General features: G+C 47.0%; 1 protein-coding gene across 1 annotated transcript in view; it reads left to right on the top strand.

The window, feature by feature from the left end:
- Positions 1-1,157: 1,157 nt before the first annotated feature.
- utp4 (UTP4 small subunit processome component) overlaps positions 1,158-20,918 on the top strand; it is a 37,746-nt gene continuing 17,985 nt past the window's right edge. The window contains exons 1-6 of the mRNA XM_072517708.1: positions 1,158-1,244; positions 5,022-5,111; positions 5,467-5,678; positions 5,805-5,976; positions 6,056-6,147; positions 12,565-12,661. Coding sequence (XP_072373809.1) covers positions 5,060-5,111; positions 5,467-5,678; positions 5,805-5,976; positions 6,056-6,147; positions 12,565-12,661 — 625 coding nt within the window. The 5' untranslated portion in view covers positions 1,158-1,244; positions 5,022-5,059. The remainder of the gene's footprint in view (positions 1,245-5,021; positions 5,112-5,466; positions 5,679-5,804; positions 5,977-6,055; positions 6,148-12,564; positions 12,662-20,918) is intronic.

The raw sequence follows: 20,918 nt of genomic DNA, 5'->3' as shown, positions 1-20,918 counted from the left end.
CTTCCTAACCTTTTTGGACACTAAGGGCAATTTATCATGGCCAATCCTCCTAACCTGCATGTCTTTGCATGTGGGAGGAAATGGGTAGCACAAGTGGATAGCACTGTGGCTTCACAGCGCCAGGGTCCCAGGTTCAATCCCCGCTGGGTCACTGTCTGTGCGGAGTTTGCACATTCTCCCCGTGTCTGCGTGAGTTTGCTCCGGTTTCCTCCCACAGTCCAAAGACGTGCAGGTTAGGTGGATTGGCCATGAGAAATTGCCCTCAGTGTCCAAAAAGGTTTGGGGTTATTGGGTTACGGGGATAGGGTGGAAGTGAGGGCTTAATGAAAATGAAATGAAAATTGCTTAGTGTCACAAGTAGGCTTCAAATGAAGTTACTGTGAAAAGCCCCTAGTCGCCACATTCCGGCGCCTGTTCGGGGAGGCTGGTACGGGAATTGAACCGTGCTGCTGGCCTGCTTTAAAAGCCAGCGATTTTTCCCTGAGCCAAACCAGCCCCTCCTGAGCTAAACCAGCCCCTAGGGGTCGGTGCAGACTTGATGGGTCGAATGGCCTCCTTCTTCACTATGTTCTACGTAAACCGGAGCGCCCGGAGGAAACCCACGCAGACACGTGTAGACTGCACAGACAGTGACCCAGCGGGGAATCGAACCTAAGAACCTGGTGCTGTGAAACCACAGGGCTATCCACTTGTGCTACCGTGCTGCCCGAGTACTTGGGGCGAAGGGGATCAAAGAATATGGGGGGAAATCGGGATTAGGCTCTTGAGTTGGATGATCAGCCATGATCGTAATGAATGGAAGAGCAGACTCGAAGGGCCGAATGGCCTCCTATTTTCTGTGTTTCTTTCCTCTATTTGCTGTACCTGCATGGAGATGGTGAAAAGGGATCTTTATTCTGTATCTAACCCGTATTGTACCTTGCTGGAAGTGTTTGATGTTGAGGAACGTATATTTTCTCCCCAGGAATGTATCTTGTAACTTCAGATTTAAAGTGACTGAGTGTCTGTAAAACACTTTCTTCCCTTCCAGAGCTTTCATTTGTTGTGAATGCACAAAGTGAAGAATTGTATTTTAATATTATTGTTAAGCCTAACTGTGTTTCACGTCGGGTTCTGTGAGCACTGGTCACTAATGGTTTTCTGTCTTTGTTGCCTGCAGGTCGGGTGTGAAGATGGCTCTGTCAAATTGTTTGAGATTGTTCCAGATAAAATTCAGTTTGAGAGAAGCCTGGATCGCCAAAAAGGTGCCGAGCAGAGTCAGGTTTTTGTTATAGCAGTAATCCTGAACCCAGCACCACGTCTGGCTGGAGGGGCAGTCAGGTGGTCACTTTGTCTCAACGTTAGCTCCCGCGTGTAAATGTTGTTGGAATGTGTGTTTGAGGGCTGCAGGGAGGTTGCGATGGGTTATGAATAAAGACAGAACGTGGCTGAAATGTGTGAATGGGTTTCAGGCGAATGATAGATAGCACAGTGATTACACTATTAATTATTTGCTAATTTTATTAGTACAAGGACTAGACCGTGGCCATTCCCCTGAAAAACGCTAAACTGTTTGGATATTGTTGTGGGAATGACCTCACGGGAAGGAGCAACAACAAAACTCATTGAACCACAGTTGGCTCTGCTACATGGGAAAGGAGTAAATAGTGTGGGAATGCAATAGTTAGAACAAAGAACAAAGAAATGTACAGCACAGGAACAGGCCCTTCGGCCCTCCAAGCCCGTGCCGACCATGCTGCCCGACTAAACTACAATCTTCTACACTTCCTGGGTTAAAGGGGCTTAAATTGTAAGGGGAATATAGAGGCGTTTCTGTGGCTGCAAACGAGACTCCAGGATGGTACGTTGCCTTCCTGGTGCTAGGGTCAAGGATGTCTTAACAGCTACCAGACAATCTGGAGGGGAGGGTGAACAGCCAATGGTCATGGTACACATTAGTACTAACGACATAGGTTTTTAAAAAAAGGATGAAGTCCTAAAAGCGGAATATAGGGAATCAGGAAGTAAGTTTTAAAAATCGGACCTCCAAGGTAGAGAGCTCAGGATTACGTGCCAGCCGGAGCAGAAATAGCAGGCTATATCGGATGAATACGTGGCTGAAGAGATGGTGTGAGAGGAAGATTTTCAGATTCCTGGGGCATTGGGAACTGTGTTGGGGGAGGTGGGGACAGGAAAAACTGGATTGGTTACAGCTGGGCAGGACTGTCCTAGGGGGGAGTATTTGCTAGAGTGATGGGAACCTTTAAAAGGAGTCAGAGGAGGGGAAAACACGGACAAGAACAAAAGACAGAAAGGGGAAAATGTGCTGGGCAGAGAAATCAAGGACCCGAATTAAACAGGGCCACAGTGAAAAATAATGGAAACGGGACAAGAAATTTTTTAAAAGACCAGTCTTCAGGCTTTGTGTCTTAATGTGCGGAGCATTTGCAATAAAGTGGATTAACTGATCATGCAAATAGATGTAAACAGGTACAATATCATTGGAATAGTGGAGACATGGCTGCATGGTGACTAGGGATGGGAACTGAGTGTCCACGGGTATTCCGTATTTAGGAAGGACAGACAAAACTGAAAAGGTGGTGGAGCGGCAGTGCTGGTTAAAGAGGAAATTAAAGCAATAGCGAGAAACCATAATATAATCTTTATTGTCACAAGTAAGATTACATTAACACTGCAATGAAGTTACTGTGAAAAGCCCCTAGCCTCCACATTCCGGTGCCTGTTCCCAAGCCGGGAATCGAACCTGGGACTCTGGTGCTGTGAAGCAACAGTGCTAACCACTGTGCTTCCATGCCGCCCTATTAGCTCCGACAATGTGGAATCTGTCTGGGTAGAGCTTGGTAGCCGTGGTTAGCACTGTCGCTTCACAGCCCAGGTACTTGAATTGGCGCCCATATGTGGCGACTAGGAGATTTTCACAGTAACTTCATTGCAGTGTTAATGTAAGCCTACTTGTGACACTATGAAAGCTTATTATTAGAGCTGAGAAACACCAAAAAACATTAGTGGGGGTTGCATATATACCCCCAAACTGCAGTGGTGATGTTGGGAATGGCATTAAACGGGAAATTAGAGATACGTGATAAAGGAAAATCTGTCACTCTGGGTGACTTTAATCTGCATATAGATTGGGCAAATCAAATTAGTCACAATGCCGTAGAGCAGGAATGTCTGGAGTGTATACGGGATGGTTTTCTGGACCAATACGTAGAGATAATGGGTCATCCTAGACATTGTACTGTGTAATGAGAAAAGAATCATTGGCAATCTAGTTGTGCAAGGCCCCTTGGGGATGAGCGACCATAATATGATGGAATTCTTCATCAAGATGAAGAGTGACAGAGTTAACTCAAAGATTCGGGTCCTGAATCAACATAAGGAAACTGCAACGACACGAGAAGCGAGTTGGCTGTGTTCGATTGGCGAACGTTACTTCAAGGGATGATAGCAGATAGGCAATGGCAAACATTCAAAAAGCGCATGGGTGAACTGCAAGAATTGTTTACTCCTGACTGCCACAATAATAAAACAAGAAAGGTGGCCAGACCGTTGCTTGCAAGGGAAATTAGAAACAGTATTCAATCCAAAGAAGAAGCATACAGATCTGCGCACTGGGAGCAGTATAGATTTTGGCAAAAGTGGATAAAGGAACCAATTAAGAAAGGGAAAATAGAGGACGAGAGTAAGCTTGCAGGGAACATAAACTGACTAAAGGCCTCTGTGGGTACGTGAAGAGAAAAAGATTGGTGAAGACAAATGTAGGTCCCTTGCAGTCAGAAACGGGAATGTATAATCGGGGGCAAAGAAATGACTGAGCAATTAAATACATACTTTGGTTCTGTCTTCTCAAATGAGGACACAAATCAGATACTAGAAATGTTGGGGAACGCAGGGTTTAGTGAGTGGGAGGAACTGAAGGAGATCAATATTAGTAAAGAAATGGTGTTGGGGAAATTGATGGGATTGAAGGCTGATAAACCCCCAGGGCCTGATAATCTACATCCCAGAGTACTGAAGGAAATGGCTCTAGAAATAGTGGATGCATTGGTGGTCATCTTCCATGCAGGATTCTATAGACTCTGGAATAATCCCTGCAGTTTGGAGTGTAGCTAATGTAACCCCACTATTTAAAAAGGGAGGTGCAGGGAATTATAGACCAGTACTGGGGAAAAAAACGCTAGAATCCATTATCAAAGGTTTCATAGAGCATTTGGAAAATAGTGGCAGGATCGGACAGAGCCAGCATGGATTAAGAATCATAGAATTTACAGTGCAGAAGAAGGCCATTTGGTCCATCGAGTCTGCACCGGCCCTTGGAAAGAGCACCCTACCCAAGCCCACACCTCCACCCTATCCCCATAACCCAGTAACCCTACCCAACACTAAGGGCAATTTTGGACACTTAAAGGCAATCCACCTAACCTGCACATCTTTGGACTGTGGGAGGAAACCGGAGCACCCGGAGGAAACCCACGCACACACGGGGAGAACGTGCAGACTCCACACACACAGTGACCCAAGCCGGGACTCGAACCTGGGACTCTGGAGCTGTGAACCAATTGTGCTAACCACTGTGCTTACGTGCTGCCCAAAACGAAAGGGAAACCATGCCTGACAAATCTGCTGGAATTCTTCAAGGATGTAACTAGTAGAGTTGACGAGGGGGAGCCAGTGGATGTGGTTAATTTGGATTTTCAGAAGGCTTTTGACAAAGTCCCGCATACCAGATTAGTGTGTAAAATTAAGACGCATGGGATTAGGGGCAGTGTATTGAGATGGATAGAAAACTGATTGGCAGACAGGAAACAAAGAGAAGGAATTAATGGGTATTTTTCAAATTGGCAGGCATGTAACTTGGAAAGTAAAGAATTTCATGGCTGTATGAAAGATCAGGAAGTGATTAATTACATCGATCCTTCAAAAAGCTGATACTGACATGGTGGTTTAACAGCTTCTCTCTGACCATAGGTTTGGATGAAATAGCAGCAGTAAGGTGATGGGTCTGTCTCTCTCTTTGGCAGGTCGTGTACTTTCCCTGGCCTGGCATAAGTCTGGCACGATGATTGTGACAGGGTCACTGGATGTTATCCGAGTTTTTGATGTGAAGTCCGGTAAGTGGGTGTGTGATTGTTATTAGTGTAAAACCTGATTGGAGTTTACAAAGTGAATAGAATGAAGTAGTTTGGATGCTGCCTTTACATGCAGAGGCCTGGGTTTAAAATGTTATTATTAGTTATGGGATATTGGCATTGCTGGGAAGGGCAACGCTTATTGTCTGATTGCACTTGAAGTAATGGTGAGCTTCCTTCTTGAACATCTGCAGTCTGTGATGAAGGTACACCCACAGTGCTGTTGGGGAAGGGGAGGGTTCCAGACTTTTGACACAATGGCATTTAACTGAATCTGGGCTCCTCTTGATTGCCACATTTGCCCATGTTAATCACTCCCCCCTCTCTCTCTCTCCAGGTCACAGCACACGGCGAATTCTTGTGGATTGTGGTGGTACTGCTCTGCACAATCGGGAATGTGTGGTATGGAGTGTCTGCTTCCTGAGTGATTATACCATCGTCAGCGCAGATTCAGCGGGGAAAGTGCAGTTCTGGGATTGGCGGACAGGAACTCTGCTGAAAACGCACCCCATCACCAAATGCGATGTGCTGACGCTGGCGGTGAATGATGTGAGTGAGATTTCTGCTACTGGTCCAATCACTCCCCACTCATTTAGGGACTCAACTCACCATCACACTCCCGTCCCTGCCATGCCCTGTTGTACACCCTGCTAATCGGGATCGTTCTCTCTGCAGGCCGAGGACAGCATTGTTGCTGGGACATCAGAGGGAACCGTAGTCCAATTTCAGCTGCTGACAGTAAAATCAGGAGTTTCCGACGCCCAGTGGGTTCGCACAAAGACCTTTAAACACCACTCCCATGATGTGAGGGCTGTCGTTCACACCAAGACTGCTCTTATCTCAGGTGGTGAGTGCATCAAATCTGTTGCTGGGTGCAGTGAGCTATGAAGTAGAACATTTCTCTGAGCTACTTTTTTCCTGCTCAGGTTTGGATGCCCAGCTTGTCATTCGCCCCCTGATGGACCTGGTGGAAACCAAGTCGTACGAAGCTGCTCTCCGCAAAATCCTCTTCCCACATGTAAGTAGTTCTGCAGCTACTGTATAATCTGCAACTAATTACTTTCCTGCACAGACAATGAAGTGGAATTCTGAATTGAACCCTGAGCTACGGAGCTTGTGAGCAAAGACAGTCGTACTCTGCAGATGGTTTCCACGTGGGAATTGGAAATCTGTAGCGTTGAGCCTCTCTGGGACATGTTGGCTGGTCGGTGCGGTGTCGGGTCGGTGCGGTGTCGGGTCGGTGCCGGGCCGGTGCGGCGCCGGGCCTTGTCGGCGCCGGGCCTTGTCGGCGCCGTGTCGGTGCGCCGGGTCGGGGCGTGGGGTCAGGGCGGTGCAGTGCAGGGGACCAGAAGGATCTTGGGATGCAAGTTCATTGATTCCTGAAGGCAGCAGGTCAGGTAGATAAGATGGTTGAGAAGGTATAAGACACTTGCCTTTATTAGCCAAGGCATCGAGTATAAGAGCAGAGAGGGTATTATGGGGCGGTATAAACACTCGCATACTGTATGTATGTCCCTGTCAGGCAGGGACGAGATGGTCGAGTGAGGGAACCATGGTTGACAAGAGAGGTTGAATGTCTTGTTAAGAGGAAAAAGGAGACTTATGTAAGGCTGAGGAAACAAGGTTCAGACAGGGCATTGGAGGGATACAAGGTAGCCAGGAGGGAACTGAAGAAAGGGATTAGGAGAGCTAAGAGAGGGCATGAACAATCTTTCGCGGGTAGGATTAAGGAAAACCCCAAGGCCTTTTACACATATGTGAGAAATATGAGAATGACTAGAGCGAGGGTAGGTCCAATCAAGGACTGTAGCGGGAGATTGTGTATTGAGTCTGAAGAGATAGGAGAGGTCTTGAACGAGTACTTTTCTTCTGTATTTACAAATGAGAGGGGCGATATTGTTGGAGAGGACAGTGTGAAACAGACTGGTAAGCTCGAGGAAATACTTGTTAGGAAGGAAGATGTGTTGGGCATTTTGAAAAACTTGAGGATAGACAAGTCCCCCGGGCCTGACGGGATATATCCAAGGATTCTATGGGAAGCAATGCCATTAGACGTGACTTGGGGGGGATAAGGTGGAGAAGTAGGCTGCAAGTGTTGGGCACACTGGATAAGTGGGGCTTGTTCAAGGATCAGCTACTGCGTGTTCTTGATAAGTATGTACCGGTCAGACAGGGAGGAAGGCGTCGAGCGAGGGAACCGTGGTTTACCAGGGAAGTGGAATCTCTTGTTAAGAGGAAGAAGAAGGCCTATGTGAAGATGAAGTGTGAAGTTTCGGTTGGGGCGATGGATAGTTACAAGGTAGCGAGGAAGGATCTAAAGAGAGAGCTAAGACGAGCAAGGAGGGGACATGAGAAGTATTTGGCAGGAAGGATCAAGGAAAACCCAAAAGCTTTCTATAGGTATGTCAGGAATAAGCGAATGACTAGGGAAAGAGTAGGACCAGTCAAGGACAGGGATGGGAAATTGTGTGTGGAGTCTGAAGAGATAGGCGAGATACTAAATGAATATTTTTCGTCAGTATTCACTCAGGAAAAAGATAATGTTGTGGAGGAGAATGCTGAGCCCCAGGCTAATAGAATAGATGGCATTGAGGTACGTAGGGAAGAGGTGTTGGCAATTCTGGACAGGCTGAAAATAGATAAGTCCCCGGGACCTGATGGGATTTATCCTAGGATTCTATGGGAGGCCAGGGAAGAGATTGCTGGACCTTTGGCTTTGATTTTTATGTCATCATTGGCTACAGGAATAGTGCCAGAGGACTGGAGGACAGCAAATGTGGTCCCTTTGTTCAAAAAGGGGAGCAGAGACAACCCCGGCAACTATAGACCGGTGAGCCTCACGTCTGTAGTGGGTAAAGTCTTGGAGGGGATTATAAGGGACAAGATTTATAATCATCTAGATAGGAATAATATGATCAGGGATAGTCAGCATGGCTTTGTGAAGGGTAGGTCATGCCTCACAAACCTTATTGAGTTCTTTGAGATTTGAGAAGGTGACTGAACAGGTAGACGAGGGTAGAGCAGTTGATGTGGTGTATATGGATTTCAGCAAAGCGTTTGATAAGGTTCCCCACGGTAGGCTATTGCAAAAAATACGGAGGCTGGGGATTGAGGGTGATTTAGAGATGTGGATCAGAAATTGGCTAGCTGAAAGAAGACAGAGGGTGGTGGTTGATGGGAAATGTTCAGAATGGAGTACAGTCACAAGTGGAGTACCACAAGGATCTGTTCTGGGGCCGTTGCTGTTTGTCATTTTTATCAATGACCTAGAGGAAGGCGCAGAAGGGTGGGTGAGTAAATTTGCAGACGATACTAAAGTCGGTGGTGTTGTCGATAGTGTGGAAGGATGTAGCAGGTTACAGAGGGATATAGATAAGCTGCAGAGCTGGGCTGAGAGGTGGCAAATGGAGTTTAATGTAGAGAAGTGTGAGGTGATTCACTTTGGAAGGAATAACAGGAATGCGGAATATTTGGCTAATGGTAAAGTTCTTGAAAGTGTGGCTGAGCAGAGGGATCTAGGTGTCCATGTACATAGATCCCTGAAAGTTGCCACCCAGGTTGATAGGGTTGTGAAGAAGGCCTATGGAGTGTTGGCCTTTATTGGTAGAGGGATTGAGTTCCGGAGTCGGGAGGTCATGTTGCAGCTGTACAGAACTCTGGTCCGGCCGCATTTGGAGTATTGCGTACAGTTCTGGTCACCGCATTATAGGAAGGACGTGGAGGCTTTGGAGCGGGTGCAGAGGAGATTTACCAGGATGTTGCCTGGTATGGAGGGAAAATCTTATGAGGAAAGGCTGACGGACTTGAGGTTGTTTTCGTTGGAGAGAAGAAGGTTAAGAGGAGACTTAATAGAGGCATACAAAATGATCAGGGGGTTGGATAGGGTGGACAGTGAGAGCCTTCTCCCGCGGATGGATATGGCTGGCACGAGGGGACATAACTTTAAACTGAGGGGTAATAGATATAGGACAGAGGTCAGAGGTAGGTTCTTTACGCAAAGAGTAGTGAGGCCGTGGAATGCCCTACCTGCTACAGTAGTGAACTCGCCAACATTGAGGGCATTTAAAAGTTTATTGGATAAACATATGGATGATAATGGCATAGTGTAGGTTAGATGACTTTTGTTTCGGTGCAACATCGTGGGCCGAAGGGCCTGTACTGCGCTGTAATGTTCTATGTTCTATGTTCTAAGAGATGAAATTGCAGAGCCGTTGGCAATGATCTTTTCGTCCTCACTGTCAACAGGGGTGGTACCAGGGGATTGGAGAGTGGTGAATGTCGTGCCCCTGTTCAAAAAGGACTAGGGATAACCCTGGGAATTACAGGCCAGTTAGTCTTACTTCGGTGGTAGGCAAAGTAATGGAAAGGGTACTGAAGGATAGGATTTCTGAGCATCTGGAAAGACACTGCTTGATTAGTGATAGCACGGATTTGTGAGGGGTAGGTCTTGCCTTACAAATCTTATTGAATTCTTTGAGGAGGTGACCAAGCATGTGGATGAAGGTAAAGCAGTGGATGTAGTGTACATGGATTTTAGTAAGGCATTTGATAAGGTTCCCCATGGTAGGCTTATGCAGAAAGTAAGGAGGCATGGGATAGTGGGAAATTTGGCCAGTTGGATAACGAACTGGCTAACCGATAGAAGTCAGAGAGTGGTGGTGGATGGCAAATATTCAGCCTGGATCCCAGTTACCAGTGGCGTACCGCAGGGATCAGTTCTGGGTCCTCTGCTGTTTGTGATTTTCATTAATGACTTGGATGAGGGAGTTGAAGGGTGGGTCAGTAAATTTGCAGACGATACGAAGATTGGTGGAGTTGTGGATGGTGAGGAGGGCTGTTGTCGGCTGCAAAGGGACATAGATAGGATGCAGAGCTGGGCTGAGAAGTGGCAGATGGAGTTTAACCCTGAAAAGTGTGAGGTTGTCCATTTTGGAAGGACAAATATGAATGTGGAATACAGGGTTAATGGTAGAGTTCTTGGCAATGTGGAGGAGCAGAGAGATCTTGGGGTCTATGTTCATAGATCTTTGAAAGTTGCCACTCAAGTGGATAGAGCTGTGAAGAAGGCCTATGGTGTGCTCGCGTTCATTAACAGAGGGATTGAATTTAAGAGCCGTGAGGTGATGATGCAGCTGTACAAAACTTTGGTATGGCCACATTTGGAGTACTGTGTACAGTTCTGGTCGCCTCATTTTAGGAAGGATGTGGAAGCTTTGGAAAAGGTGCAAAGAAGATTTACCAGGATGTTACCTGGAATGGAGAGTAGGTCTTACGAGGAAAGGTTGAGGGTGCTAGGCCTTTTCTCATTAGAACGGAGAAGGATGAGGGGCAACTTGATAGAGGTTTATAAGATGATCAGGGGAATAGATAGAGTAGACAGTCAGAGACTTTTTCCCCGGGTGGAACAGACCATTACAAGGGGACATAAATTTAAGGTGAAAGGTGGAAGATATAGGAGGGATATCCGAGGTAGGTTCTTTACCCAGAGAGTAGTGGGGGCATGGAATGCACTGCCTGTGGAAGTAGTTGAGTCGGAAACATTAGGGACCTTCAAGCAGCTATTGGATAGGTACATGGATTACGGTAAAATGATATAGTGTAGATTTATTTGTTCTTAAGGGCAGCATGGTAGCATTGTGGAGAGCACAATTGCTTCACAGCTCCATGGTCCCAGGTTCGATTCCGGCTTGGGTCACTGTCTGTGCGGAGTCTGCACGTCCTCCCCGTGTCTGCGTGGGTTTCCTCCGGGTGCTCCGGTTTCCTCCCACAGTCCAAAGATGTGCAGGGTAGGTGGATTGGCCATGATAAATTGCCCTTAGTGTCCAAAATTGCCCTTGGTGTTGGGTGGAGGTGTTGAGTTTGGGTGGGGTGCTCTTTCCAAGAGCCGGTGCAGACTCGGGGCCGAATGGCCTCCTTCTGCACTGTAAATTCAATGATAATCTATGATTAATCTAGGACAAAGGTTCGGCACAACATCGTGGGCCGAAGGGCCTGTTCTGTGCTGTATTTTCTATGTTCTATGTACTATCGGATTTCACTAGAATAGAGTGCAGAAACGATTCACCAGAATATTGCCTGGGCTGAAGAGTTTTCGCTATGAAGAGAGCTGGTTGGGCTGGGGCTGTTTTCCTTCGAGCGGAGAAGGCTGAGGGAAGGGGACCTGATTAAGCTATAGAGAAGTATGAGGGACATAGATGGGAAGAAACTTTTCCCCTTAGTGGAGAGGTCAATAAATTTAGGATAAGGGGCAGGAGATTTAGGGGGTTTGAGGAAACTCTTTGTCACCCAGAGGGTGGTGGGAATCTGGAACTCGCTGCCTTAAAGGGTGGTGAAGGCAGAAACCCTCATCATTTAAGAAGTATTTAGATGAGCATTTGAAACGTGATACATACAGGGATACAGACCGGGTGTTGGAAAAGGAATTAGAATAGATAAGTCCTTGGTGGCCGGCACAGGCACGATGGGCCGAAGGGCCTCTCTGCTGTAAAACTATGGCTCTCTGACCAATTCAGATAAGGTAGACAAGGGAAGTTTTCCGATTAATTGACGATACAAGGACAAGGGGACACAGATTTAAGGTTTTAGGTCGGCGATGCAGGGGATGTAAAGGAGAACTGCTTTCCGCAGCAAGTGGCATGACGCGGATCTGCTGCTTATTAAGGCGTTCGCCTGCATGGTGGAAGCCGAGATGATTAATGATTTCAAAAGGAAATTGGATGGGTACCTGAAGGAGACAAATTTGCAGAGCTACAGAAATAGAGAATGGGATTGACTGGATTTCTCTAGAGAGAGCAGGCATGAACTCGATAGCCGAGTGGCCTCCATATGTGCCATATGACTACATTTGCATGACGGGATGCAGGCGAACAGCCAGGCATCGAGAGGAGTAAACCCTTCAGGACAAAAGGAATTAGGGAAAGATGAGTCGAAATGGCCCAAGTATTGCCTGCGATCCTGTAGGTGGTGTCTTGTGAAATTAGTGGAGGAACGGTTACAATGTCGAGAATGGTTGGTTTGTGTTAAGGAACACTTGGGGCAGCACGGTGGCGCAGTGGTTAGCACTGCTGCTCATGGTGCCGAGGTCCCAGGTTCGATCCCGGCCCTGGGTCACTGTCCGTGGGGAGTTTGCACATTCTCTCCGCGTTTGCGTGGGTTTCGTCCCCACAACCCAAATATGTGCAGGATAGGTGGATTGGCCACGCTAAATCGCCTCTTAATTGGAAAAAATTAATAGGGTAGTCTAAATTTATAAAAGAAAAGAACACTTTCCAACCATTCAGCCAGTCAGCATAGCTGGAATGGAGCTCTCCCCGTGCGTACGGAGCTCGCCCTGCGTGTATGGAGCTCGCTGTGCAAAGGGCTGGTGGAGGGGGGGGGGAGAAACATGAAAGGGTGATAAGCAAATCTTTAACTCAATTCCTTGAATTCTCCACAGCGAAGCTTGGTGTGCTGCAGCCGGAAGGCAAATCTCCTCCTGTTTCAGTTTCCAGAGCATCTCGAGTTATGGCGATTGGGCAGCCCTGGAGCCACAGGTAAAGGATAATGTTAACAAAGAAACAGACATAGAAAATAGGAGCAGGAGGAGGCCATTCAGCCCTTCGAGCCTGCTCCGCTATTCATTATGATCATGGCTGATCATCAAGTTCCAATATCCCTGGATCCCTTTCGCCCCAAGAGCTATCATGGAATTTACAGTGTAGAAGAAGGCCATTTGGCCCATCAAGTATGCACCAGCCCTTGGAGCAAGCACCCTACCTACACCCACATCTCCACCCTATCCGTACACCTAGAACATAGAACATTACAGCGCAGTACAGGCCCTTCGGCCCTCGATGTTGCGCTGACCTGTGAAACCACTCTAAGGCCCATCTACACTATTCACTTATCGTCCATATGTCTATCCAATGACCATTTGAATGCCCTTACTGTTGGCGAGTCCACTACTGTTGCAGGCAGGGCATTCCACGCCCTTACTACTCTCTGAGTAAAGAACCTACCTCTGACATCTGTCTTATATCTATCTCCCCTCAATTTAAAGGTATGTCCCCTCGTGCTAGACATCATCATCCGAGGAAAAAGGCTCTCACTGTCCACCCTATCCAATCCTCTGATCATCTTGTATGCCTCAATTAAGTCACCTCTTAACCTTTTTCTCTCTAACGAAAACAGCCTCAAGTCCCTCAGCCTTTCCTCATAAGATCTTCCCTCCATACCAGGCAACATTCTGGTAAATCTCCTCTGCACCCTTTCCAATGCTTCCACATCCTTCCTATAATGCGGCAACCAGAATTGCACGCAATACTCCAAATGCGGCCGCACCAGAGTGTTGTATAGCTGCAACATGACCTCATGGCTCCTAAACTCAATCCCTCTACCAATAAAAGCTAACACACCGTACGTCTTCTTAACAACCCTCTCAACCTGGGTGGCAACTTTCAGGGATCTATGGACATGGACACCGAGACCTCTCTGCTCATCCACACTGCCAAGAATCTTACCATTAGCCCAGTACTCAGTCTTCCTGTTATTCCTTCCAAAATGAATCACCTCACACTTTTCTGCATTAAACTCCATTTGCCACCTCTCAGCCCAGCGCTGCAGCTTATCTATGTCCCTCTGTAACTTGTAACATCCTTCCGCACTGTCCACAACTCCACCGACTTTAGTGTCATCTGCAAATTTACTCACCCATCCTTCTACGCCCTCGTCCAGGTCATTTATAAAAATGACAAACAGCAGTGGCCCCAAAACAGATCCTTGTGGTACACTAGTAACTGGACTCCAGTCTGAACATTTCCCATCAACCACCACCATTTGTCTTCTTCCAGCTAGCCAATTTCTGATCCAAACTGCTAAATCACCCTGAATCCCATGCCTCCGTATTTTCTGCAGTAGCCTACCATGGGGAACCTTATCAAACGCTTTACTGAAATCCATATACACCACATCAACTGCTTTACCCTCATCCACCTGTTTGGTCACCTTCTCAAAGAACTTTATAAGGTTTGTGAGGCACGACCTAGCCTTCACAAAACCGTGTTGACTATCTCTAATCAAATTATTCCTTTCCAGATGATTATACATCCTATCTCTTCTTAACCTTTCCAAGATTTTTCCCACAACCGAAGTAAGGCTCACTGGTCTATAGTTACCGGGATTATCTCTACTCCCCTTCTTGAACAAGGGGACAACATTTGCTATCCTCCAGTCTTCTGGCACTATTCCTGTAGACAAAGATGACTTAAAAATCAAGGCCAAAGGCTCAGCAATCTCCTCCCTAGCTTCCCAGAGAATCCTAGGATAAATCCCATCCGGCCAAGGTGACTTATCTATTTTCACACTTTCCAGAATTGCTAACATCTCCTCCTTATGAACCTCTAGCCCTTCTAGTCTAGTAGCCTGAATCTCCGTATTCTCCTCAACAACATTGTCTTTTGCCTGTGTGAATTCTGACGAAAAATATTCATTTAGCACCTCTCCTATCTCCTCGGCACTCCAAGCACAACTTCCCACTACTGTCCTTGACTGGCCCAACTCTTACCTTAGTCATTCTTTTATTCCTGACATATCTATAGAAAGCTTTAGGGTTATCCTTGATCCTACCTGCCAAAGACTTCTCATGTCCCCTCCTGGCTCTTCTTAGCTCTCTCTTTAGGTCCTTCCTAGCTAACTTGTAACTCTCGAGCGCCCTAACTGAACCTTCATGTCTCATCTTTACATAAGTCTCCTTCTTCCTCTTGACAAGTGTTTCGACTGCTTTAGTAAACCACGGTTCCCTCACTCGACCACTTCCTCCCTGCCTGACAGGTACATACCTACACCCTATCCTTGCCTAACCTTTGGACACTGGGCAATTTAGCATTGCCAACCGACCTAACCTACACATCTTTGGACTCTGGGAGGAAACCGGAGCACCCGGAGGAAACCCATGGGGAGAACGTGCAGACTCCGCACAGACAGTGACCCAAGTTGGGAATAGATCCTGGGACCCTGAAGCTGTGAAGCAACTGTGCTAACCACTGTGCTGCCGTGCTTCCCCTAATCTATATCTAATTCCTTCTTGAAATTACACAACATTTTGACCTCAGCTACTTTCTGTGGTCGTGAATTCCACAGATTCACCGCTCTCTGGGTGAAAAAACTTCTCACCTCAGCACTAAAAGGTTTACCCCTTATCCTCAAACTATAACCCTCATCCTGGACTCCCCCACCATCAAGAACATTCTTTCTGAATCTACCCTGTCTAATCCTGTTAGAACTTTGTAAGTTTCTATGAGATCCCCTCTCACTCTTCTAAACTCCAATGAATATAATACTGAGTGCTGAATTTGGTGCATTTGAGTGCTATAGTGCGAGTTTGGTGACTGACGAATATAAAGGCTTCATTTTTATCTAAAGTCTAGTCTTTCTTTTATTTAGTTAATTAACTTAAAAGTTGCTATTTGGTTTAGAAGAAGGTGAATTTTCAATCAGCTTTAAACAAAGGTTCTTCTTGTAGGTACTTGCAGCTGGGGCTTGTTAATTAGTTAATTGGATTAGGCCAGTTTTCAGAGGCTAGATTCACAGTATAAAAGTGATCCCCTACAGTGCAGACTTTGTTTGCACTGAGCGCTGAATTTGGTGCATTTGAGTGCTATAGTGAGAGTTTGGTGACTGAGGGAGTTAGGTGAGGAGGGAGTAAGGTGCTCCTTTCATTTCGTTTCTTACATTTCCGCAAAGAGCGAGAAGGGAACCAGGAGTTTACAGTGAGTGCAACTGACTGGGAGCAGAGTCGGAGGGCGGTGGTCCAGTTGGTTCACAGGGCAGCTATATTCTGTAAGGTAAGAGGGGATGGAGGCTAGGCCAGTTGCATGCTCCTGTAGGATGTGGGTGGTGAGGGATACCACTGGTGTCCCAACTGACTAGATCTGCGAGAAGTGCACCCAACTCCAGCTCCTCCGAGACCGTGTTAGGGAACTGGATGAACTTCGGATCATCCAGGAGGCAGAGGGGGTGATAGAGAAGAGTTACAGGGAGGTAACCACACCCAAGGTACAGGACAAGAGTAGCTGGATTACAGTCAGGAGAAAGAAAACAAACAGGCAGACAGTGCAGGGATCCCTCGTGGCTGTTCCCCTTCAAAACAAGTATACCGTTTTGGATGCTATGGGGGGGGGTGACCTACCGGGGGAAGGCCCTAGCGGCCAGGTCTCTGGCATGGAGTCTGGCTCTGGGGCTCAGAAGGGAAGGGGGGAGAATAGAAAAGCAATAGTAGGAGGAGATTCAATGGTATGGGGAATAATAGGAGATTCTGTGGTCGCGAGTGAGACTCCCGGAAGGTATGTTGCCTCCCGGATGCCAGGGCCAGGGATGTCTCGGATCATGTCTTCAAGATCCTTAAGGGGGAGGGGGAGCAGCCAGAAGTCGTGGTGCACATTGGTACCAACGACGTAGGTAGGAAAAGGGGTGTGGAGGTAATAAACGAGTTTCGGGAGTTAGGCTGGAAGTTAAAAGCCAGGACAGACCGAGTTGTCATCTCTGGTTTGTTGCCGGTGCCACGTGATAGCAAGGCTAGGAATAGGGAGAGAGTGAAGTTGAACACGTGGCTGCAGGAATGGTGTAGGAGGGAGGGCTTCAGGTATTTGGATAATTGGAGCGCATTCTGGGGAAGGTGGGACCTGTACAAGCAGGACGGGTTGCATCTGAACCAGAGGGGCACCAATATCCTGGGAGGGAGGTTTTCTAGTACTCTTCGGGAGGGTTTAAACTAATTTGGCAGGGAAATGGGAACCGGATTTGTAGTCCAGCAACTAAGGTAGCCGATATTCAGGACGCCAAAGCGTGTAGTGAGGCAGTGGGGAAGGGAACACTGACAAAGGAGAGTACTTGCAGTCACGGAGATGGGTTGAAGTGTGTATACTTCAATGCAAGAAGCATCAGGAATAAGATGGGTGAACGAAAGGCATGGATCGGTTCTTGGGACTACGATGTGGTGGCCATCACGGAAACTTGGATAAAAGAGGGGCAGAAATGGTTGTTGGAGGTCCCTGGTTATAGATGTTTCAATAAGATTAGGGAGGGTGGTAAAAGAGGTGAGGGGGTGGCATTATTAGTTAGAGATAGTATAACAGCTGCAGAAAGGCAGTTCGAGGAGTATCTGCCTACTGAGGTAGTATGGGTTGAAGTCAGAAATGGGAAAGGAGCGGCCACCTTGTTAGGAGTTTTCTACAGGCCCCCCAATAATAGCAGAGATGTGGAGGGACAGATTGGGAAACAGATTTTGGAAAGGTGCAGAAGTCACAGGGTAGTCGTCATGGGTGACTTCAACTTCCCTAACATTGAGTGGAAACTCTTTAGATCAAATAGTTTGGATGGGGTGGTGTTTGTGCAGTGTGTCCAGGAAGCTTTTCAAACAGTATGTAGATTGTCCGACCAGAGGGGAGGCCATATTGGATTTGGTACTTGGTAATGAACCAGGGCAAGTGATGGATTTGTTAGTGGGGGAGCATTTTGGAGATAGTGACCACAATTCTGTGACTTTCACTTTAGTAATGGAGAGGGATAGGTACGTGCAACAGGGCAAGGTTTACAATTGGGGGAAGGGTAAATACGATGTTGACAGACAAGAATTGAAGTGCATAAGTTAGGAACATAGGCTGTCAGGGAAGGACACAAGTGAAATGTGGAACTTGTTCAAGGAACAGGTGCTACGTGTCCTTGATATGTATGTCCCTGTCAGGCAGGGAAGAGATGGTCGAGTGAGGGAACCATGGTTGACAAGAGAGGTTGAATGTCTTGTTAAGAGGAAGAAGGAGACTTATGTAAGGCTGAGGAATCAAGGTTCAGACAGGGCGCTGGAGGGATACAAGATAGCCAGGAGGGAACTGAAGAAAGGGATTAGGAGAGCTAAGAGAGGGCATGAACAATCTTTGGCGGGTAGGATCAAGGAAAACCCCAAGGCCTTTTACACATATGTGAGAACTATGAGAATGACTAGAGCGAGGGTAGGTCCAATCAAGGACAGTAGCGGGATATTGTGTATTGAGTCTGAAGAGATAGGAGAAGTCTTGAACGAGTACTTTTCTTCTCTATTTACAAATGAGAGGGGCCATATTGTTGGAGAGGACAGTGTGAAACAGACTGGTAAGCTCAAGGAAATACTTGTTAGGAAGGAAGATGTGTTGGGCATTTTGAAAAACTTGAGGATAGACATGTCCCCCGGGCCTGACGGGATATATCCAAGGATTCTATGGGAAGCAAGAGATGAAATTGCAGAGCCGTTGGCAATGATCTTTTCGTCCTCACTAAACAGCGGTGGTACCAGTGGATTGGAGAGTGCCAAATGTCATGCCCCTGTTCAAAAAAGGGACTAGGGATAACCCTGGGAATTACAGGCCAGTTAGTCTTACTTCGGTGGTAGGCAAAGTAATGGAAAGGGTACTGAAGGATCGGATTTCTGAGCATCTGGAAAGACACTGCTTGATTAGGGATCGTCAGCACGGATTTGTAAGGGGTAGGTCTTGCCTTACAAGTCTTATTGAATTCTTTGAGGAGGTGACCAAGCATGTGGATGAAGGTAAAGCAGTGGATGTAGTGGACATGGATTTTAGTAAGGCATTTGATAAGGTTCCCCATGGTAGGCTTCTGCAGAAAGTAAGGAGGCATGGGATAGTGGGAAATTTGGCCAGTTGGATAACGAACTGGCTAACCGATAGAAGTCAGAGAGTGGTGGTGGATGGCAAATATTCAGCCTGGTTCCCAGTTACCAGTGGCGTACCGCAGAGATCAGTTCTGGGTCCTCTGCTGTTTGTGATTTTCATTAATGACTTGGATGAGGGAGTTGGAAGGGTGGGTCAGTAAATTTGCAGACGATACGAAGATTGGTGGAGTTGTGGATAGTGAGGAGGGCTGCTGTCGGCTGCAAAGAGACGTAGATAGGATGCAGAGCTAGGCTGAGAAGTGGCAGATGGAGTTTAACCCTGAAAAGTGTGAGATTATCCATTTTGGAAGGACAAATATGAATGCGGAATACAGGGTTAACGGTCGAGTTCTTGGCAATGTGGAGGAGCAGAGAGATCTTGGGGTCTATGTTCATAGATCTTTGAAAGTTGCCACTCAAGTGGATAGAGCTGTGAAGAAGGCCTATGGTGTGCTAGCGTTCATTAACAGAGGGATTGAATTTAAGAGCCGAGAGGTGATGATGCAGCTGTACAAAACTTTGGTAAGGCCACATTTGGAGAACTGTGTACAGTTCTGGTCGCCTCATTTTAGGAAGGATGTGGAAGCTTTGGAAAAGGTGCAAAGGAGATTTACCAGGATGTTGCCTGGATTGGAGAGTAGGTCTTACGACGAAAGGTTGAGGGTGCTAGGCCTTTTCTCGTTAGAACGGAGAAGAATGAGGGGCGACTTGATCGAGGTTTATAAGATGATCAGGGGAATAGATAGAGTAGACAGTCAGAGACTTTTTCCCCGGGTGGAACAAACCATTACAAGGGGACATAAATTTAAGGTGAATGGTGGAAAATATAGGGGGGATGTCAGAGGTAGGTTCTTTACCCAGAGAGTACTGGGGGCATGGAATGCACTGCCTGTGGAAGTAGTTGAGTCGGAAACATTAGGGACCTTCCAGCAGCTATTGGATAGGTACATGGATTACGGTAGAATGCTATAGTGTAGATTAATTTGTTCTTAAGGACAGCATGGTAGCATTGTGGATAGCACAATTGCTTCACAGCTCCAGGGTCCCAGGTTCGATTCTGGCTTGGGTCACTGTCTGTGCGGAGTCTGCACGTTCTCACCGTGTGTGCGTGGATTTCCTCCGTGTGCTCCGGTTTCCTCCCACAGTCCAAAGATGTGCAGGTTAGGTGGATTGGCCATGATAAATTGCCCTCAGTGTTGGGTGGGGTTACTGGGTTATGGGGATAGGGTGTAGGTGTGCTCTTTCCAAGAGCCGGTGCAGACTCGATGGGCTGAATGGCCTTCTGCACTGTAAATTCAATGATAATCTATGATTAATCTAGGACAAAGGTTTGGCACAACATCGTGGGCCGAAGGGTCTGTTCTGTGCTGTATTTTCTATGTTCAATGTAACCGACTTAGTCTTTCCTCATGACAGTCCAGCCATCCCAGGAATCAGCCTGGTAAACCTTTGCTGCATTCCCTCCGTAGCAAGAACATCCTTCCTCAGATAACGACACCAAAACTGCGCCCAATACTCCAGGTGTGGCCTCACCAATGCCCTATCCAATTGTAGTAAAACATCTCTATTCCTGTACTCAATCCTCTTGTTATGAATGACAGCATAACATTTGCCGCCTTTACTGCCTGCTGTACTTGCGCACTTACTTTCAGCGACTGATGCACAATGACACCATGTTAATCTAATCTGACATACTTCGCCCCTCTTACTTTATAGTTCTCTTATTTCTGTATTCAACTTGGTTCCTTACTGAATTATTTTCTATTTCATTTTAATCATTAAATAAATGTTTCTTTCCAATGGTTGATAAATTGGCAACACAAGAATAGGCCGAGGGGAGAAGGGAGGAGTTAGACTGAGGGGAGAAGGGAGGGGTTAGACTGAGGGGAGAAGGGAGGGGTTAGACTGAGGGGAGAAGGGAGGGGTTAGACTGAGGGGAGAAGGGAGGGGTTAGACTGAGGGGAGAAGGGAGGAGTTAGACTGAGGGGAGAAGGGAGGAGTTAGACTGAGGGGAGAAGGGAGGAGTTAGACTGAGGGGAGAAGGGAGGGGTTAGACTGAGGGGAGAAGGGAGGAGTTAGACTGAGGGGAGAAGGGAGGGGTTAGACTGAGG

This window comes from Scyliorhinus torazame, chromosome 10 (genome assembly GCF_047496885.1).
Source record: "Scyliorhinus torazame isolate Kashiwa2021f chromosome 10, sScyTor2.1, whole genome shotgun sequence".
Classification (NCBI taxonomy): domain Eukaryota; kingdom Metazoa; phylum Chordata; class Chondrichthyes; order Carcharhiniformes; family Scyliorhinidae; genus Scyliorhinus; species Scyliorhinus torazame.
The sequence above is the reverse complement of the archived record's forward strand: the minus strand, read 5'-3'. Positions and strand labels throughout refer to the sequence as shown.